This window comes from Corvus moneduloides, chromosome 28 (assembly GCF_009650955.1).
Source record: "Corvus moneduloides isolate bCorMon1 chromosome 28, bCorMon1.pri, whole genome shotgun sequence".
Taxonomy (NCBI): Eukaryota; Metazoa; Chordata; class Aves; order Passeriformes; family Corvidae; genus Corvus; species Corvus moneduloides.
The window spans coordinates 834,778-854,755 of record NC_045503.1 but is presented as its reverse complement, the minus strand read 5'-3'; the positions used below and the strand labels follow the sequence as shown (position 1 = coordinate 854,755).

At 53.4% G+C, this 19,978-nt stretch overlaps 1 protein-coding gene across 13 annotated transcripts in view; it reads right to left on the bottom strand.

The window, feature by feature from the left end:
- Nucleotides 1–158: 158 nt before the first annotated feature.
- PIP5K1C (phosphatidylinositol-4-phosphate 5-kinase type 1 gamma) overlaps nucleotides 159–19,978 on the bottom strand; it is a 52,114-nt gene continuing 32,294 nt past the window's right edge. Inside the window, exons 7-20 of one of the 13 annotated variants that reach the window (XM_032092875.1) lie at nucleotides 17,826–18,125; nucleotides 17,095–17,300; nucleotides 15,887–15,970; nucleotides 15,390–15,438; nucleotides 14,361–14,445; nucleotides 13,469–13,648; nucleotides 13,298–13,327; nucleotides 12,398–12,539; nucleotides 12,077–12,109; nucleotides 9,600–9,707; nucleotides 9,213–9,345; nucleotides 7,430–7,504; nucleotides 5,005–5,088; nucleotides 159–4,211 (exon numbers count right to left, since the gene is read on the bottom strand). In XM_032092875.1, coding sequence (XP_031948766.1) covers nucleotides 4,209–4,211; nucleotides 5,005–5,088; nucleotides 7,430–7,504; nucleotides 9,213–9,345; nucleotides 9,600–9,707; nucleotides 12,077–12,109; nucleotides 12,398–12,539; nucleotides 13,298–13,327; nucleotides 13,469–13,648; nucleotides 14,361–14,445; nucleotides 15,390–15,438; nucleotides 15,887–15,970; nucleotides 17,095–17,300; nucleotides 17,826–18,125 — 1,512 coding nt within the window. In that variant the 3' untranslated portion in view covers nucleotides 159–4,208. Of the gene's footprint in view, nucleotides 4,212–5,004; nucleotides 5,089–7,429; nucleotides 7,505–7,969; nucleotides 8,748–9,212; nucleotides 9,346–9,599; nucleotides 9,708–12,076; nucleotides 12,110–12,397; nucleotides 12,540–13,297; nucleotides 13,328–13,468; nucleotides 13,649–14,360; nucleotides 14,446–15,389; nucleotides 15,439–15,886; nucleotides 15,971–17,094; nucleotides 17,301–17,825; nucleotides 18,126–19,978 lie in introns of those variants that run through there. The other 12 variants (XM_032092876.1, XM_032092877.1, XM_032092878.1 and 9 more) reach the window with 12 other exon arrangements.

Below are 19,978 nucleotides of genomic sequence, written 5' to 3'. Positions count from 1 at the left end.
CCAGGCTGCCCCGCCGTCCGCCTGCGCCCGCCCCGCCTCACCAGCGGCCCCGGCGCAGACAGGCGGGCGGCCGGGCAGCCCCGCCGGTGCGAGCCCCTTTCGGCCGGGCCGGGGCGGGCCCCGCGCGGCGCTCAGAGAGGAGGCGGAGAGCCCGAGAGCACAGCACAGACTGCAGAACGCTTTATCAGAGCGGGGTACAGATCTCTGGAAAAGGGGCGCCCCGGAGAAGGAGGAGAAAAACCCTCAAAACAACCGAGAAAAAAAAAAAAAAAAGCGCCCAGGCCTCGAGCCCCGGAACAGAGACGGGATAACACCCCAGCATCGGCGTCCCCGTCCGGCCGCAGCGCCCGCGCCCCCTCCGCCGAGCATCCAGCACACGGGCGCGTGTGGGAACAGCGATATCCACGGGGACATCCACTGGGACACGCGTGGGGACAGGGACAGCCACCGGGACAGACGTGGGTGGGAACCGGGACAGCCACCGGGACAGACGTGGGTGGGAACCGGGACAGCCACCGGGACACACAGCGCGTGTAGACATGGACAGAAAAAAACCTTCAGGCACGGCCCAAGACGCCTCAGCCCTGGCTTTCTCCTTGTCCGCTCGGGAAGCGCTGGAGCAGTGGCTGGGAATGAGAAGGGGAATGCGGGGGGCGACGGAGCCCTGCGAACGCCTCTGCCTTGGACCAAGTCCTGTGAGTGCTCTGCCTTCTAAAAAACTCCCCGAAGTGCAATTCCGGCACACGCCGCGGGAGACACAGCGGCAGCCAAAAGCTGCACCCCCTCTGTATGTGTTGAGTGTCTCTCTACGAGCTCCTGGGTTTGCCCCAGAGCCTTTACAGGAGCCTGACTACAAACTCCAGGACAGAGATGCCCATTTTCTCCTGCCAGCCCCTTACCTGGCAGGGAGAGCTCACCTGCAGCCCCAGCACCAGGCAATGGTCAGGGCATGTCCCACAGAGCCTGAGATCCTGTGTGGGACGACAGGGATGGACAGCAGTGGCACACAGACCTATGTGGGAAGGGGCTGTCCTGCGGGGTCGAATCTCAGAGTACAAGACACATGGATGAGAGAGCCTGGACAGCACCTGCTGGGTCACTCAGGAGAGCCCAGCAGAGAACAGCAACTCAAGTCCAGAATGAGCTGAAGTGCAGCTGGAGGAACGTTCAGACCAAGGATGCTCTTTTCCATGGGCAAGTGCTGTTCCTGCCCAGGCAGCACTGGCAGTGCCTGTGACATGCTCCAGAACTGCTGCTGCTCCCCTGCAGTGCCGTGCAGAGGGGGGCCAAGAATGAGCTCTAAAATCCAAGGTCCTTTCATGAAGCCTCTGTGGGAAGCAGAGACTGAACAGTTCCCCAGCACTGAGCTGCTGGGACAGGAGGTGACACGGCAGGGACTGTGCCAGCCTGAACAGGGGCAGTTTCCATTTCAGATCAGCATCTCCCTACAGGAAGGTTCCTCCTTGTCCCCTTGACAAAGCTGTTCTAAGCCTTTGCCCCTTCCTCTTACAGGACCACCCCGACCCGTCCAGACCTGCTCCAGAGGGTCATTACAGAACTGCACAAGGATCATCTCAAAAAGGGAAGACAATTCTTTGAAACGAACATGCTGCAGGAGCTCTGGGTTCACCTCCTCTCTCAGGACCCAAGCACAGCTCCAGCTCACAAAGCTCATTCTCTGGGACACTCCCTGCACAGAGGCCAAGCAGCTTTAGAGACCCCTAGAAATAAGGGGAAAGAATAAAATCTCCATCAGCAATGCTTAAACCATCTCAAAAAAGAGGCTTGATTTCAGGTGGCTGGAAAGTCCTGATGAGGCCAAACACTCCAGCTCCTGACCGAGGTGGTCCCAGGGCAGGGGCCTGGGTCAGAACAGCTCGAGCCCACCCTGGTTCCCCCCCAGAGCCCCCTCCTCCAGCACAGCACTCAACAGCAGCCCTTGCAGCAGGGGTGTGGCTCCCCCTGGCTGTTCTATGCACACTGCTGGAGGAAAAATAGGTTGCATTTTTAGCTTTTTGAAGCCCCTTGCCTTGAGCCCAGAGGCAGGTGAGGCTGTAGGTATTGCACGGCTCCCATTCCCCTCCACCAAGCCCTGAGCCCCCCCCAGCCTGCAGAGCCCCCCGGGTGGCACAGGCAGGTGGGCTGGGGCAGGAGCTGCAGCTGGGAGAACGAGCTGCCAAGCAGCGACGGAAAGGGGAGAGTTTCTTGAGAGACTTTTGATAGACTATTTGGTAAATACATGGATACATGAACAGCAGCAACTTGCACAATCCCCAGACTGTGCTCCCAAGAAGCACAACTCGCAGCCTTCTGCATCCACAGGCAGGGAAGGGAAGTCCAGGTCCTGTATTCCAGGCAAGAAAAAACCCATCAGTTCCTGAAGAGTCTCACTAAGTTCAGCACAGTACAGAAGGAAGAGCTTCCCATCAGCCCAGCTACCTCCTGGGACCCAACATAACCGCTCCTGAGTGCTGCTGTGAAGACAGATTGTGGGGACTGAGGCCTGAGAGCAGGGTCCTGCTTCCCCACCCCTCTACAGGGAATCCCAAGGACAGTGAAGATTGTAAAGGGAATAAAGAGATTTCAACCCTCTTTCTCAAGTGAGGTTCATAAAGCACACGAACAAGACCTGTCTCCCTCTGGTCTAAAGGATTTCCTGTTTTCTCTCTGGGAGATGAGGATGGGATTGCTGGATTCCAGACAATGCTATGATATGTGTCCTGCTGATGGATGAGCCTCAACACTACCCCGTGACACCGAATTCTCTCACCTATAGCCTGCAGCCCTCGCAAAGCAAACCCTCTCAGACACCCGCAGCAGGGATTTCCACCAGCAGACGTGACCCCAAGCAACACCCCAGTCACCCAGCTTTCTGTCCAAGAGTCCATGAGCACAGCAGTGCTGGCACAATTCCATGGCAGAGCCAGGCTTCTGTTCCTGCCTCCAGCGATTGAACATCTCCCTGCCTGCCCTGAGGGGCGGAGGGGACTTGTGAACCCAGTGTCCGTGACCCCAGGGTACACCCACGAGCAGGTGAGGGGCTGAGTGGCTCCAGGAGGATGCAGGGTCTGGACAAGCCCCACATGGGCCGGGCAGAGTGGGGAACTCGCCCTCCAACGCGGCCGGGCTTGGGAGGTGCCCAGTTCCCATCTGTCCGTGCCCGTGGGTCCGGAGCAGGCGGCGGCCGGTCGGATGAAGCGTGGACTCCAAGCACAGAGGGAGGGGTGGCGCAGCAGTGCAGCACAGGGTGAAGGTGGAGCCCGTCACGACTTCGGGGAGAGCCGAGGAGTCCATGTCACTGTCGCCAGGAACTGTGTGCTGCCCCGCAGTGGTACAGACAGGAGAAGTCGCTAGGGAGTTTGGATCCAAGTGAATTGGCATGGCTACTTTGGACTATGGTAGCATGGGAGCAATTCTATTCCATGGCCTTTAATACATTTCATTTTCATAGCACCTTTCATCCCAGGGTTTAAGTGCTGTAACAGAAGTGGGTACTGTGCACCCATTAGCACAGGGGAAACCGAGGCACAGAATGGTTTAGTGACTCGCCTTGGGCCACTCAGAAAAACCGTGGCAGAGTCTGGACAGCCTTAAACCTCCTGACTCCCTCAGTTGGTCAGACCACACTGCTGCCTCGCATGAAGCCACTCCGGTCCCTGCCCTCCCCAGCAATGTGCTCCTACCCATTCTTCGGTGAGGTCTCATGCTCCTTTCTGATGAACAAATATATGACCCAAAAAAAAAAAAAAAAGAAAAAAAAGAAAAAAAAGTAAAAAAAAAAGTGCAGTAAACTAAATGTTTAAAAAAGCACATTTGTGCTGTCTCTGTGCAAAGATAAAAGAAATAAATACATGATTACAAAATTAAAAAGGTTCACAGTATCACACATGGATAGGTAGCTACGGTAGTGCACGTCTGGAAAACACTGTGGTAACTACCCAGGATTCTCTACATCCAGCTGGAATTCTCTGCTGGGAGCTGCGGGTGAGCGGGTGGTTTCTTTGCTGCCCACATCTGGGATAAGTAGAAATACATGGTTATAGTTTTGCTCCATTCTGAAACGCAGTGCCCGGGATCCTGCAGTGCAGCAATACTGGTGTCAGCAAGCTCTTCCCCATCCCACTGGAATGGCTGCATCAACGAAAAGGGAACACATCGACCTGCAGAGGGAATCGCTGCTCTCTGGGACTTCTGTGTCTGCATAGAGATTACTGCAAGAGGCAGAGAGAAGAGAGTCACAGAATCATGGAATCATTAAGGTGGGCAAAGACCTCCAAGATTACCAAGTCCAACCATCAGCCCAGCACCACCACCATGCTGTTTGACCACTGCCCTGGGCAGCCTGTTCCAATACCTGACAATCCCCTTTCAGTGAAGAAATTTTACCAAATATCCAACCTAAATCTCCCCTAGCACAGCTTGAGGCTGTTTCCTCTTGTCCTGTCCCTTGTTGCCTGGGAGCAGATCCCAACCCCTGCCTGGCTGCACCCTCCTGTCAGGGAGTTGTGGAGAGCAAGGTCTCCCCTGAGCCTCCTTTTCTCCAGGCTGAGCCCCCCCAGCTGCTCCTCATCACACTTGTGTTCCAGCCCCTTCCCCAGCTCCACTCCCTTCTCTGGACACGCTCCAGCCCCTCAATGTCTTTCTGGTCGTGAGGGGAAAGAGAACCAACCCCTGAGCACCAGTGCCCACATCAGTCAGGTCTGTGTCCCGCCAACTTCCCAGCACAACCAGAGAGGCTGTTCTACATCCTCCAGCAAGGGCAACATGTCTGGAAAACCTGAGGTCCCCAAAGCTTTCCCTGCACCAAACAACTGGGAATAAGCCACAGCCCTTGCTGAGCGGGCCGGGGCTCTGCCAGCACAGAGCTGACCCGGGAGGCAGCCGGGCTCTGCTGCAGCCATGCAGGAGCCCCAGGCTGCCAGAGGCCAAGCTGATCTTGCAGAGGGAGCACAAACTCTGACCTCGACCCACCGGGCACCCGGCACACGGCTGTTGGACACTTACTGTATCGCTCTCCTCATCGGAGACAGAGTGGAGCTGAGCGCTATAGTGGAGCGGGGAGTAAACCCAACTCCTCTCGTCTGTCGGCTGCCAGAGTGGCCAGAGACGGCAGGGAGAATGCAGGGAGAGCAGCAGCAGAGCAGGGAGCAAAGGAGAGAAGAGGAAAAAATAAAAGGAGAAAATAAAAAGAGTAGGAGACAATACAGTAAGAACAGCTGTCCACCTGGAGGGAGAGCACTGAGCCCAGAGCCAGCTCTCAGCAGAGGAGCCCTCCTCATCCTCAGCACGTACCTGCTCCCTGCCAGCCGGGACACGGGACCTGCGCCAGCTGCAGTGGGGGTGGCACAACCTCTCCTCTTGTAGGGACAGAGTTTTAGAGCTTTTGAGATGTCAGGGAAACCTCAGCTCCCTGCCATGGCATCACCCCGGCTCCAGAGAAACCTAGAGACTTGGGAAGTGACTTACCTAAGAGCAGTGACAGCTCTGGGTTCCTGCTACCCGATACCAGCTCTCACCCTCCCATTTCTAGAGCCCTGTGCATGCTACAAACTGATATCCAGGAGGGCTTTTACAGGGAAACTGGATTTGTTTGCTGTGCCTTCCTCCTTCTCTGCAGAAGGCAGCGGAGCTGGGGTGAGACCATGGCGGATGGTGGCCACAGAAAGGAAACAGTTATTGCTGAGATCCTGGGGACAGTGGGGTGATGGGAACAAGTACAACACAGGAGGCAAAACACAACTGGACCCTGGAAAGAATGAGGGGAAGGAGGTGTGCCTTGAGGGACAGTTATCACAGCACTGGGCATTGGTGTGAGAAGACACACTCTGCTGCCAACACAGCACAGATTCAAGGGCTGGTCTCTGCTTCCAGGGTTCCCAGGGGCAATTTACATTGTGAACAGGCTCTTTTAGTCTCCAGCGGAGCTCCCACAGAGAGGAAACTGCCCCCTTTGACACAGCCTGGCATTTGCAAAGGAAGAGAAACAGAACTGGGTGCTTGGAAGAAGCCTGGGTGTTCCCAGCCCAGGAACTGTGACAGTCTACAATGTACAAGGAACTACAAGAAGCCAGAGAAGCTTTGAAGCACTGGGCTCCACATGCTGAACCCTCCAGTAACTGCAGCTCCATTAGTAGAGACCAGTGGGTCTGGGAGGAAGGAGGGTTGAGAAACCCCTTTCTGGAGCTTCTCTCAGGGCTCTGTCAGAGGTACAGGAAAGCTCCCCACCACATCAAGCATGATCCACATCCTCTTTTTTATCCATCCTGACTGAACCACATGCTCCAGCCAGTCTCTTTCAGAGCCTTTTAGGAGCTTGGATGCATGCGGGGAGCTGCGGGAGATAAAGGAGCATCCAGTGCTTGGCACTACCCCTCCCGGTGCCGGAGCAGGCAAACCCAGCTGAGGGGCAGGAGGAGCTGCAGGAGGAGTTGCCTGTTTGCCCACAGAGGTGCAGCACCTTCCTCATGCCATCAGCCATGGCAAGGGGCACATTCCTGCCCCTGCTTCCCCATGCCCAGTACCCAAATGGGAGCACCAGGCTGCACCAGCACTTGTGCGAGGCTCCGGCAGCACTGCCAGCACCCCGTGGGGACAGCAGCTCTCCCAAAGCCTGAGAAGGGAAATGCTAAACCCCAGAACAATCTCAGCTCTAGATTCAGCCCCTAAAACTCAAATGCCTCCCTGCATCTTTTGGGAAGTAAAATCCTCCCTGCTCACAGAACACCTTCAGTGAGGAGGGAGCACACTGGTGATGCTGAGAAGGGCTGGAGAGCTGAAACCAGCCCTAACTCAGCACCACCTCCTGCCTCATTTAGTTTATGAGCTGCTCCCCACAAGCCAAAACAGTTCTGTTTGCAACTGGATTTTTGGAAGCTTCGAAACATCTTAATGGTGTCTTTAAAACTCTCTTCCTGGGCTGAGGGAGCTGAGCCTGACATCATCTATAGAGGCCCCGGTGCCTCCCTGGCCAGGTCTGGTACTCAGAATCACAGACCAATTTGGATTGGAAGATCACCCAGTATCCCCCCTTGCCATGTAATCCCCTTCCACCATCCCAGGCTGCTTCAAGCCCATCCAACCTAGCCTTGGACACTGCCAGGGATGGGGCAACCACAGGTTCTCTGGGCAACCTGTGCCAGGGCCTCATCACTCTCACTTTTCCCAAGGGCTGGGTGACATTACGGCCCATGCCGGGGTAGGAGCTGTGTCACCAGTCTGCAGAAAAGCAGGACAGAGCTCATGATTCTCCCAGATCCTACAAGGAGATCCACTGGTGTCATTTCAGTATGCTTCCCCCATTTCTGCTGGGCTGGTTCCTAATGCCCACTCAATCCAGAGCCCCAGCCGTCGAGGGAAATGGGGTGCTGGCCCCAGTGTTTCAAAGCTGCAGCTCTGCTCCCCTACATGCTGTGCTGGCATGGTCACTTACAATCCCAGAGGAATGCGAGGTAGTTCGGAGTCTGCGCTGGCGGGGAGAGTAAATCCAGTACCTCCCATCTGTGAACTGGGTGGCCCAGGACAAGTGAGGTGAGAAAGGAAACAGAGGAAAAAAAGGGTGATGTGAAAGAGAGGATGAAAGAGAAAGCAAAAAACAAGGGGTTGGGCAACTCCAGGCCTGAACGGGTGAGCAGGTGGGAAAGCCGTGCAGGGGAGAGCAGGGGAGAGCGGTGCCCATGCCCTGCCACACTCTGCACTTTTATTCCCTGGGGATGAACAGGAGAATGAAGTGCTCTCCAGGAGCAGACTTGCAGTGATCAGATCACAGTCCTCTGGGACTGGCCAAATCCTCCTCTGTACACACCAACCCTTCACCCACCATTGCCCCTGAGCATTCCTGTAGGAGCAGCTGTGGTGCTGCTTGAGCACACGGGTGCAGCCTCACCTGAGCTCCAGCTCAAGTGGCTTTCCAAGGAGAGTGCCCATGGGAACCCCAATTAGCTTTTCCCTTCATCCCAGCAGTGACAAACACTCCACAGCACACAACACACATTTAATGCAAAACTCAGACTCAGATGAAGTATGAAATGCTGATGAGCAGTCAGTCACGCTCTCAAGAACACTCTGCAGAATTTTCTCTTGGACAGAGGTGCCCCTCAAGCTGGGCGGAGTCCATATGCCCAGGGACAGGGAGGAAGAGGAGCTGACCCTCGCTAGAAGACACTTGCCAGGAGAGCAGGCAAGATTTGCCTGCACACAGCTGCCATCCACAGGCAAGGAAGGGGCAGCCGTGTTAGAGGAGCCGTTTGCATTTTGAACAGCATGCATCCAACTCCAAACAAGCTGTAAAACAGGGCTGATTCCTTCCACAGCTCCCACGAGCCTCACAGTGACTCGGCAATGAGTGAGCAGCTCTGCAGCAGAGTCACAAGAGCTCAGGGAAAGGCCAATGCTGCATTTTAGTTTAGCCTGAAGGAGCCCATCACATGGGCTCAGCTCATCTCCAGCACCACAGAACCAACAGCAACAAGTTGGAGCAGGGAGAAGCCGGGCACCTCTTTTAATGAGGGTTCCAGTGCCAAGGCATGAGAGAGAGCTCAGCTCTCGTGGGACAGGCACTCAGCTCTGCTCCGTTGAATCCATGGGACAGGTACATGTTGCTAAAAAACCTCTTCTCTGGTCTGCAGAAGTTGCTCAGCCACTGTGGGAGCTGAGTGAGGACCAGCGCCAGGCTCCACGGCACTCTGCTGCCAACCACCAACTTACTCCCTGGCTCAGCACTAGACTCCCACTGCATCACCTAATGCAGCCTGCAGGGAAAGGAAAAGCCGGAGTTCACCAAAGCCCAAGGTCACCCTCTGCAACCACCTCCCCTTGGGTCTAGGCCATGTTTGTGTCAGGAAAGCAGCCAAGATCTCTGGCTGAGGAAGGAAGAACCTCTCTGTTGCACCCACATCACCTTGGCTTGTCCCAAGAGCAAATGTGCTGGCCTAGATAAGCACTTGTGCTTGGAAGTAGAGCAGCACAGCTACAGCTACATCCACAGCAGGAGTGCCACCTGTGTGAGCTCCACTAGATGCTGGTTTGAGTTCTCCAAGGGTTAATCCAGTTCCCTGCATTCAGAAACCCACCCAGCATCAAGGTCTCAAGGTGCTCTACACCAAGATGGCGCAGGGCAGCCACTGCCCTGCACCCAACTGCCTGGAATGGATACTGACAGCCTTGTCCAACCCTTCCCATCACACCCCAAAGGTCAGGTGGAGAAGGTCTCTTACAAAGTATATGTCTGTGACTGGCACGTCGTCTTCATCCGAGGCCTGGCTGGCTGGTTCCGAGGCCTGGCTGGCCGTCTCCACCTCTACGGTGGCTGTGGATGTGACAATGGCACAGGCTGAAGAAGCTGCCTCTCTGCAAAGGGGAAAGAAATGACAGTCTAGTCACTGCAATCAGGACAGGAGCAAGCAGAACTGATTTATTACAGAGGAGCTGAAGATGCTATGCTGTCACATCCTGAAAGGTCAGGGCAGGGCAGGGCAGGTCAGAACTGTTCTCAGCCTCACCCAACACCCAGCAAAGCTGGAGACCGGCAAAGCCTCCAGCACAAGCAGCCACAGGTCAAAACCCACCGTGTGGGCTCTGCTCGACACTCTTAAACCACTCACTCTTTGACCTTTTCTTCTTCAGGAGCTACAATCTCAACGTCACACTTGGGCTCCAGCTCGACACTGATTTGCTGAACCTCCTCCTCGACCCGCACCTCCTCGTGTGACCTGGAAACCAAAGAGAGACAGGCCCAAAGGCTCAGCTGGGCAGGAGTTATGCACAGCCCTCAATTTTAGGTCAGCCTGAATCAGTCCTGAGCCAGCCAAGCCTCTTGTGCAGCTCTGCCCCAGCACAGCGCTGCTGCTGCTGTGACTGTGGCACCCGGCTCCCAGCCGCAGACAGTGGCTGATTTCAGCTCAGAGGGAGCACTCAGACCTCTCAGCATTGAGGGTTTGGATAACCAAAACTCCCAGGAAAAAGAGTCAGTCCTGGAAGATTGCAGCACTCAGGAATAACATGGTGGGAGAAGAGGACAAGAGCAAAGGAGTTAAACAACCAGTGCTGTAGGAAAGATGGGCAGTGTCAGATGGAGCATGGGAGCAAAGAGAACTGGCCTCCAGGGAAAACTTGTATCCAGAGTTAGCCCAGCACCAGGCCAGAGCCTCTGACCTCTTCCAAGACTCCCAGCACATTAAAGCTGCTCCAGGGTTGACATCAGATTTATTTGCACACTCTGGAACTGTTTCTGACAGTCTTCACTTTAATACCTCATGTTATTAGAGTAATTACTTGTGCCAGCAGGGCTGGCTCCACTGTCCCCATGGGAAGGAGGAGCGGGAGCCTGCCAAGCCAAGGGGCAGTTGTCAGAGAAGGGCTGAGCTCTGGGTTCACTGACAGCACTGTCCTGCTCCAGGCTGGCTCTGACCAGAGCTGGGGCCAGTGGGCAGCAACTTCTGTCCAGCTCCACGCAAGGAGCTCGCTCCTCTCTTCCTCACAGGGCTGGACCTCAAACCTGGAGTGAATTCCCCAGCAGACAAGAATAACCAGAGGCGTGACACATTCTTGAGCAAATTGGGTAAGGCTTTTTCCATCTCAGCTCAGGAATGTAAATTCTTGCTTTAATAAATTTGTGCTTGCACTGGTTTTCACCAGGGGATCCCAGAGAGCTCTACAAGTACACAGGTCCCTGCTCTCCCAGGAAGGGCACATGGAGGCACTGGCACTAGAAGGGACAAATTAGGCAAAAAACAGCAAAGGTGGCCTGCAGACAAACACCTGCAGAAGGTCAGTGTAGCTTTGGTAAATTTGTAACAGACAGATCTACTCTGACCAAGCCACTGAGCTCCCTGAATGCTCCCAGGTCACTCTGATTCACCTGACCTATTTCTGGAGGAGCAGTCACATACTACAGCAGCTCCCTCCCTCCATGAGGCACCATTGAGTCCAAACTGTTTTGGATGAAGTCCCTGCATTTGCCACATGGGCACCACCACTGGGGCCTGGGTTTAAGTCTCCAATTTTCAGCAATTTCTAGCACTGGATTCTACAGGATATGAGGTACTCCACAAGCCCCTGACACTTCACACAGCGAGACCCTCCAGGGACAGAAATTTGCCAGGATTCAGCAACATGCAGCATCCAGAGGTATTTTCATTGGGAAGTACCACAGAAAGGGATTTTTTCACAATGCACATCAACTGAACTCAGCAAACCACTCAAAGCTTGGAACAACGGCAGATGCCTGTAACATGGGGCAAACCCTCATCTTCCAAAGTCCTTTCCTTCCAAGCACCAAACACTGATGCAGGGAGAGAGGACATCAGCCTGTCAGGCTCCTCTGGCTACGGCACATCCTGGGACTGAGTCTCTGATGTCATTTCAAAGCCTACTACACCTACACAGTGTCCTGGAAAGCAGGGCAGAGCCAGCAGCATCTGCTGGCTCCTCGTGCAGATCCTGCTGACATGCGCAATGGGGTCATTTTTACTGGTGCAAAATAATTCCACAATAACGCACAGTAATTCCATGATATGAGCCTCTGATTTAAATCAGACACCCCTCTGCAGCACAGCATTTCTATCCTGCCTTGTCCTTGGCTCTAAGACACCACAGGAGGGAAAAAACCTCACAGATTTCTGAAGACAGTGGAAGCTACTTCTGTGGGGACTGAGGGTGCTCAGTGCCTTCTGAAGTCAGAGGCCTTTCACTTTGCCCAGGCCACAAGCAGATGCTCAGAGGAGGAAAGTTCCTGCTGTCAAGGCTCACTTACTCTCTTAAAGGGACTTAAATGACCTTCCTTGACTCTGGTGCTGGGTGGGTGGGTAAATTTGGACAACACTGTTGTCCCCTTTCCTATCAAATAACTGTGCTATTTTCAAAATACTAAGAGATCTGCTTGCAAGGAAAATTCTGTGTAAGAAATGGGGATCATCTGATTGCAGAAGCAGCTCAGCATCCTGCAGAGGACCATGCCAAAATCCTGGAGCTGCTGAAATTCCCACTCAGCCCTCTAAGAGACCTTTGCACAGGGATAAGCATGAGGTCTCTGTGCAGCAGAGAGAAGATGAGAAAAGAAGATAGGAGACCCATTTCTCACCTGCCATCCTGCCCTGAGGAGTGTGTACGCCTCCTGCGGAAAGAAAACAGAAGAGTTTGTTAGGAGCAATTTAAGCCAGAACTCCTGCACTGTCCCCAAATCTACCTCCACACCCCATGAGGGAGATGTTCTACTTAACAGCTGACACTTCTTCCAGCAATAATTAATCCCATCAAAGCTGTGTCTGCTTGCTCCCAGGAGAGATATAATTAAAATCGGTCATTAGCATTGCAGGGTGCAGGGCAGCCTGCCGGGATCTGCAGCACGGAGAGGAACAGCAGCCACTCGGTGCCAGTGGGAGCAGGGGAGGAGTGTCCTCACCTGTACCTGGGCTGCTCAGAGGTCTCCGAGGGAGATCGCTCGGGAACAGAGAGGGATGTTGACGATAGTGTCGTGGCTATGGAGGCCGTGGTAGCTTCTTCAAAGGAAGGAGGAGTGCAAGGGAGCAGGTCTGGCCTGCCTGCTGGCCCAGAGCACAGGCAGGGGAGAGGCAGGAAGAAGAGATAATTAGGTCAAACACCACCACTTCACCTACACCAGCCCCGTGAGAGGCTGTTCCACCATGAACCTGCACACCCGCACTGGGACTGGGCACTCAAACCACAGACAGGCAGAAGTTTAGCTGGGTCCGTGAACATGACAGCCTCTCCCACGGCGTCCTCTGGAGAGAGCCAGTCAGCACCACTTCCAGCACAACAGGCAGGGAACAGAATGCCAATGAAGACGTCTCACTGGTGACCAAAGCTGGATTAAAGGCTTGGATCACCAGGGATAAATATCCAAGTGAATTAAGAGATGAATTGAGTGTCCAGTGCTTTGCACAGGGAGCAATCCAACACCCATGTGCCCCCCAGCACTCAGCTGTAAATGCAGCCAGATGGAAGTGAAGGAAAGGCAGCACAGAACCAGCCCATTCCTCTGTTTTCCAGTGGCAAGATCCTACCTGTTTTAACTGCCCAAACACTGTCATTGGAGTGCTGCAGTTCCCAGTCACCCTCCCTCCCCCCACCTTTTTTAAAGGGTAGAAAATGCAACTTTCTGATGGCTTTTGGGCTATGACTTATGGTGCCCCTTGGCAGCAGCTGTCTTGCAGCAGTGATGCAGGTGACCATTTTTACTGCAGAACCCCACAGTGCTGCAAAACAGGGATTTGGTCTCCTTTGATGCAGAGGTGTTGCATCAAGTACCTGCTGGTGCTGCAACAAAACAATGTACTCTTACCTTCTTCCCTGTCCTGGTTAGGTTTAGCACCTGCAAAGCACAGCAAGACATGCAATGAAGAGCTATCCATGAGGAAAGATCTGCAGTCGGTGCACAGTGGGGAGCTTGATGACAACAGGGGAGGATCCTAAGGAACTGCTAGGAAAGAGAGGGTAACCACAGAGCCAATACCCTGACCGGGGCTGTCACCTTCATCATCGAGCGTGGGGTAACTCCTGGCCGCCCGCAGGTCGTACTGGGTGTCGTCCTTCTCGGAGGCCAGCTGGCTGGCCGAGAACGCTGCAGTGGGACCCGCCGTCTTTACGGCCAGCAAGGCACTGCGCCCTTTCTTCGAGGGGGACGACTTCAGAGCTGGGGGAGGGAGGGAGACAGAAGGTCAAATTACCACCACCAGCTACTGTCCCACCAAAGGCATTTTTCCCTTCACAAGGAGAGGCTCTGCCCTCACACACACACCTCCTGGACTGAACCAGGTCAGGTGCAGGGACTGGGTGGGAGGCTGAGCAGACCAAGGCAAGCTGTGACAATCTGAGGACTCTGCAGTTGCCAGTTTTGCTCTGTATCATGGAATCTTGGAATGTTTTGGGTTGGAAGGGACCTTAAAACCCATCTCATTCCCCTTTCTCCATGGGCAGGGACATGGGCACTATCCCAGGTTGCTGCAAACCCTGTCCAGCCTGGCCTTGGGCACTGCCAGGGATCCAGGGGCAGCCACAGCTGCTCTGGGCACCCTGTGCCAGGGCCTGCCCACCCTGTGAGTAAAGAATTTTTTCCTGACTTCTAATCTAACCCTGCCAGCTCAAATCCATTGCCCCTTGCCTGTCACTATCTGCCTGTATAAAAGTCCTTCCCCCTCCTTTTTCTAAGCCCCCTTTAAGCACTGGAAAGGGCTTTGAAGTCTCCCGAGAGCCTTCTCTTCTCCAGGCTGAACACCCCCAGCTCTCTCAGCTGTACCCCAGTGGAAAACCCTGCTCAGGCTCCAGCCCAGACTCCTTGTGAGGGCTGCAGCAGCGAGGCCAAGGCAAAGCCTCACAGCACAGCAGCCCCTGAACTTGGTACTTACAGGAATTCTTTCGAAATACTGTGTTGGTCATGAATTTGAAGAATCTCTCTGCATAAAAGCTGGGTCTGTGTACTGACACCGTGTCCTACAACAGCAAGAAGCAATTGTTTAATTTTAAAATGATCCCTCAAGGCAGAATTTCTGTAACAACCAACACAGTCTGTTTTATTCCAACATTTAGCACTGATAGAGCCTTAAAATGGAAAGGCTTAACTGAAACACTCTAATTAATGCTATAAATAACCCTGAAGCGTTGCCTCTGATTGCATTTGATTATATTCTTGCTGTGATTTTATAATGGATTTTGGTGATTTTATTCCTTTGTAGACTTCCTGGATTTTTTTAAACACTGGCCTGATTGCATACATGAAATTTCTTCTGGCTTTGCTGGCTGCCATTCCAAGTACACCTGGATACCTTTGCATGTGACACAGACACCCAAATTTAGCCAAGGGTCTCCATACATTTCAAATGTTTTTGTTTAAAATAGTAAAACTGAAGCTCTTTCTGCTTCTGATGTGTGACTGTGTTCCCATGACTTGGCATCTCCACATTTCCTTTGCCACATTAAGGGAAGCCAGGAGATGCAACACTGAAGAACGGTTTCCACATGCAAGGTTGTTCTTTCAGAAACACACACCTGGCTGCTGCAGGAATGAAGCCAGCAGGGAAACATGGGAAGGGATTTGCTGGCAGAGAGCTTGCTGAAGTGGAAACAGCCAGTCACCAAAGAGAACAGCACAGGGCTCCTGACAGCCCAGGAACACACACACCTGAGTGCGTGCTCCTGGTGTCACGGGAGGAAGAGAGGGACAGACAGGAGCAGGGGAGGAAAGCTGTGAGCACAACTGCTCAACATGTGAGGAACTGGACTGAGCAAGGAAACCTGGCTGGGAATAAGTGGGACCACCCTGCTGCGTGAGAACTGCTCCTTTCATCAGCTGCAGCTGTGCCAGGTCAGGCTCTATGAACAGCCACCAGGTAATCCTGTGAGTCTTGGACAACTCCTGCCTCTGCACAGGCACTCACCCCATCATGGACAAGGGCCTTCCAGGTGTGTTCTAACTTCTTGATGAACCTAATTCCAAGGAGAAGGGAAGAGAAAAAGAAAGGTACAGATTCAGGCATGCACTCAGTACTAAGCCCCCTTTCATACCCTATGGGGGAGATCCCTGAGCTGCCAATGTCACCAGGACTGAGCTTTGTCCAACATCTCCCCAGCCAGGTCAGGACTGCCTGGGAAGTAGAGAAGGAGGAGATGGGCTGGAAGAGATGCACCTTCCACCCATGGAGATATGCTTCCCACACTGAGGTGGGAAACTACTTCTTTATGAGCAGCTCATCATCCTGGACAAAGGGCTGTATGTTCCCACCTGTTCTAAGGACACGATGGAAGCCCATGGCCAGCTTGGGGCAGCCATATCTACTCATCCTCACAGTCTCCAGGAGAAGACATCCCCCCTGCTTTCATTTGGTACTAAGAGAGATGTTATCAGCCAGAAAAGACACACTGCCAGGTTACCTACCTGTATGACTGCAGGATATCTATGATTCCAACGTGCAGCAGGAGACGCTCTCCTTTGCCGTTCACTGCTGGGATCCCTCCCATCCTGCAGGTAAAGCAGAACTTCAGCAGGTGCAGCCTCAGCCAGAGCACCTGTAACACCCAAGCTCAGGGGAAGGGCAACAGCAGCCCCGCTAAGGGGCTCTGGTGTGGTGTCAGACACATCCTAAAACCTGCGTGGTCACTTTGTGCACAACCACGGGAGTCACCGACTGACCTGGCCTGACCCCAGGTGTCCCAGGGTCACTGCCTGCATGGCCAAACACCACTGTCACAACAGAACCTGCGTCATGTGGCACAGCTCTGCCTGGGTCACAAAGTACCACGGAGTTTTTTCCTGCCTACTTTATTCTGGGGGTCAGGTTATTTATCACGTCAGCAAGAGCTGTCTGCCATTAGGGCAGTAAACCCTTAAGAGTGAGAGTATTCCCAGTCCACACTAATGCCATCCTGCCAAAGGTGCAGCAACCATCAGCATCAGCACACAGCCAAAACACAGGGCTACCAGACAGGCCACTACAATTATTGATGCAGCTTGAAGGACTGGAAACACCACGGTATTATCTCAGCTCTCAGGACTGACCCTCCATCAAACCCACAGCAGCTGGTTTCAGACAGCAGCAAGCAGCAAACTCCACAATTCCTTGGCCCAAGAGCCAGGGAGCCAGGCAGAACCCCAGATCAAGCACAGCACAGGCTTGGGGCAACCCCCAGCCTCCAGCTCCAGCAATGACTCCAGCACTTGGCTACACTGCTGTCTGCTAACCCCACTGGGATGGCCTCAGGGAACTGCCAGGGATTCCAAAGGTGGGAGTGATGGAGAACTCCAAGCTCCTAGGGACAGGCTGATCCCTACTTCTGCTCCAGTATTTGGGTGCTGAGCTAGAACTGAGCGAGTCTCCTCCCTAGGGCATGGGTGGATGTTTAGAGGCTGTTACACAAGCTGACAGCCTACAGCCTGGCCTAAGAAGAGAGACTGCTGTGAGGCCAGAGCCTTACAGAACTATTTCCCACCCTGGCTTCCCCCTTTCCCACCACAATGGCAGCACTACCAAAATCCCAGGAGAGCTGCTCCCTTGAACAGTTCCTGTGGGTCTCATTAGGAACTTCCCACTCCAGCCTCCACCTCTGCCTCTCCCAGCAGCACAGGCGAGCCCAGGTTTCACCTACGTGTCGTCCGTGTCTATGGACTCCCCCCGGGCAGCCCCTCCCTGGATGGACTCCATGGCTGTGGAGTACAGGGCCTTCTGCCCCACGGGACGCTTCTCATCCGACGTGCTGTGGGCTCCCTCCGACAGCTGCTCCCGCTCGTGCTGGTCTATGTTATGAACCCCAAGCAGGAGGCTGTAGTCCATGATTTTAAAACTTTCCAACACCTACAGGTTAGTATTGAGTTCAAGAACAAAGACAAAATATCAAGCCAGCAGCAGAAATACAGACCCCCGAAGCATGGAATCAAAGCAATCAGAGCAAAGCATCCCATCCACATCCCCACTAACAACTCCTTTGACAGAGCCTGAAAGTTTCTGAACCAACAGTCACCTCTGGGCTTGACTGCACAGAGTTTGGCCATCGCGCACTCACACCAAAGGCCTGAAGACTTGCAAACAACACTACTGCATCTGCTGCACAGTGATTGGGAAAATGCTCCAGCAGAGCAGCTACAAGTGGAGCAGACTGCCAAAGTGTGATGCACCAGGCAAAGGAACACAGCCTCAGTCCTCAGAGGCTGCCATGAGATCCAACTCTACTGCTTGGCTTTCAGGGAAAAGGGCAGGAGAAAGGATTGATCCTACTCTGGGGTCAGCAGATTAGCAAGGTTCTCAGTCGGGGATTGCTCTTCCTCATGCTTGAGAGCCACAGAGGCTCTTTACCCTACCTCTGAGCTGCCCCCTCCTTACCAGACAGTCTCGCTGCAACGTCTTCACCAAAGCGCTGAAGGTGTCTGCATCCAACATCAGGCCCTCGGGCATGTCTTGGATGAAGTCCAGGTCCTTGTACGTAGGGCTGGACTTTTCTTTTTCCTTCTTGGATGCCCGGCGTTTGTAGGTTGAGCCTTTGAGGTCAAATTTCAGGTGCATTTTCACCACTCGAGGCAGGATGTTGTTCATCACGACCACGCGGATGTTTTTGCCCCCGGACTGCACACAGTACAGCCCATAAAACTTGGGCAGCAGCGTCCGGGGGTTCTGGTTCAGATTCTGTAGCAAGGATGAAAAAAACCATGGAGAAAGGTCATTTGAGCAGAAAATCCCTGCTGTGTTCACCACAAAGCACGTCAACAGCTGGACTAGGGATTCTTTGCTGAGAGATTTTCTGAACTTAACAGGAGCTCAGTGTACACATTTGACAAAGTCCTGCATTTCAGTGGCTTTAGAACCTGAAAATACAGGGACTGAGATGTTCAGCATTCTCTGGGCAAATAACCAAGTCCGGAAATCCCCTACTTTCCCCAAGTACAGCAGCTAAAAAAGAGACACCAAACTGGGAGAGAAATAAACACAGTAGAGTGGGAACTTCAAGCTTAAAAATAACAGCTCTCTTTATCTCTTCACAAGCATCAGAATCAAGAGCCATTCTCCAGCCCAGAATAAACCAGGGTTATTTTTTAAACAAAACAACATAAATGTTCTCCTCCTGTTGCAGAGTTGCTTTATAAAGCAGTCAACCAGAGAGCACGGATATCCTGTTCTGCTGTCATGTCCTTTTTTTAGGCAGCGGAATGATTAGGAATGACATGACAGGCAGGATTTGCTTGTTCAGCTTTGGGCACGTTTGGGAAGGAAACAGAACTTCTCTGCACACTATGGCAGGAAGGACAGACCTGACAGGTTCTGACAGACAGCAGAAATGGGACTGTATTAAAATTTCATTCCCCTCAGCTCACCCACCTGGGCACAGCAGTGAGCCCTCTTGGAGAGGGCCAAAAGTAACAGAGGCAGGTAAATGGAAACAGCTTTAAATAACTCAGGATGAAACCACTCTGCTTCCTTTCCCTGACTCCTTTGACATGGGTGGTTTCCCAGGAGCAGCAGAGCGATCAGGGGTAGCGTAGCACCACAGAACCCACAGACAGTGGAAAGCTACAACAGGTCACTCAGAACTCTGCATCAGACAGGTAAGTTCAGTTTAATTCACCAACTGCTTGGCAGGATGATGGCAGGATTAACAGAGCAACTCCATTCCCACTCAAAACCCCACACCTGATTTACTACACACATTCAGGCAACAGGCAGTGCTTTCCAAGAAAGCTCATCCTCTCCAGGAATGTGAGTGTCACCTGCAAAAGCAAGTGATTCACAGAATCTCAGGATGGTTTGGGTTAGAAGGGACTGTAAAGATCATTTGGTTTCACCCCCTGCCATGGGCAGGGACACCTTCCACTGTCCCAGGCTGCTCCAAGCCCCGTCCAACCTGTCCTGGAACACTCCCAGGGATGGGGCAGCCACAGCTACTCTGGGCAACCTGTACCAAGGCCTCACTACCCTCACAGGGAAGAATTTCTTCCTGGCCTGGCTGTCACTAACACACAGACATCCCATAACCTGGCTCCCTTGGGTAAATTTTCCCCAGTAAATACTGAGCGAGGAAAGGATTTTCACAGAACCAGTGTAGGATCACATAAACCCACTGCACCAGGCACACAGATGGGGCAGCAGCATCACTTATCATCACCTTCTCCTTGGCATCTCCACAACAAAAAAATCCCTGGTCATTCTAACTGAATGTCAGAGTCCTCATCCATAAAGCTGGAGCGTCCAGCACGGCTGTGCAGGGAGACCAGCTCCTGGATTTTACACCCAAACAGCAGGCCTGGGTCCAATTTACTTCACCCAATGCAAGTCTCTGGGTCTCAATATCCTGCCTTGCCAGACTGATGTGCAAAGCTGGCTGCTACCACGGGGGCCTCCAGCTTGGAACTGCAGCCAGTGGGAGCCAGGACAACCTTCGGAGTAGCTGTCAAACAGCAGGAATGGGACAGATTCAGGGACAGCAGTGCTTTCCCCACAAAACCAAGCTGGTTGTGTTATTGCCTGGAGAAAAGGAGGCTCGG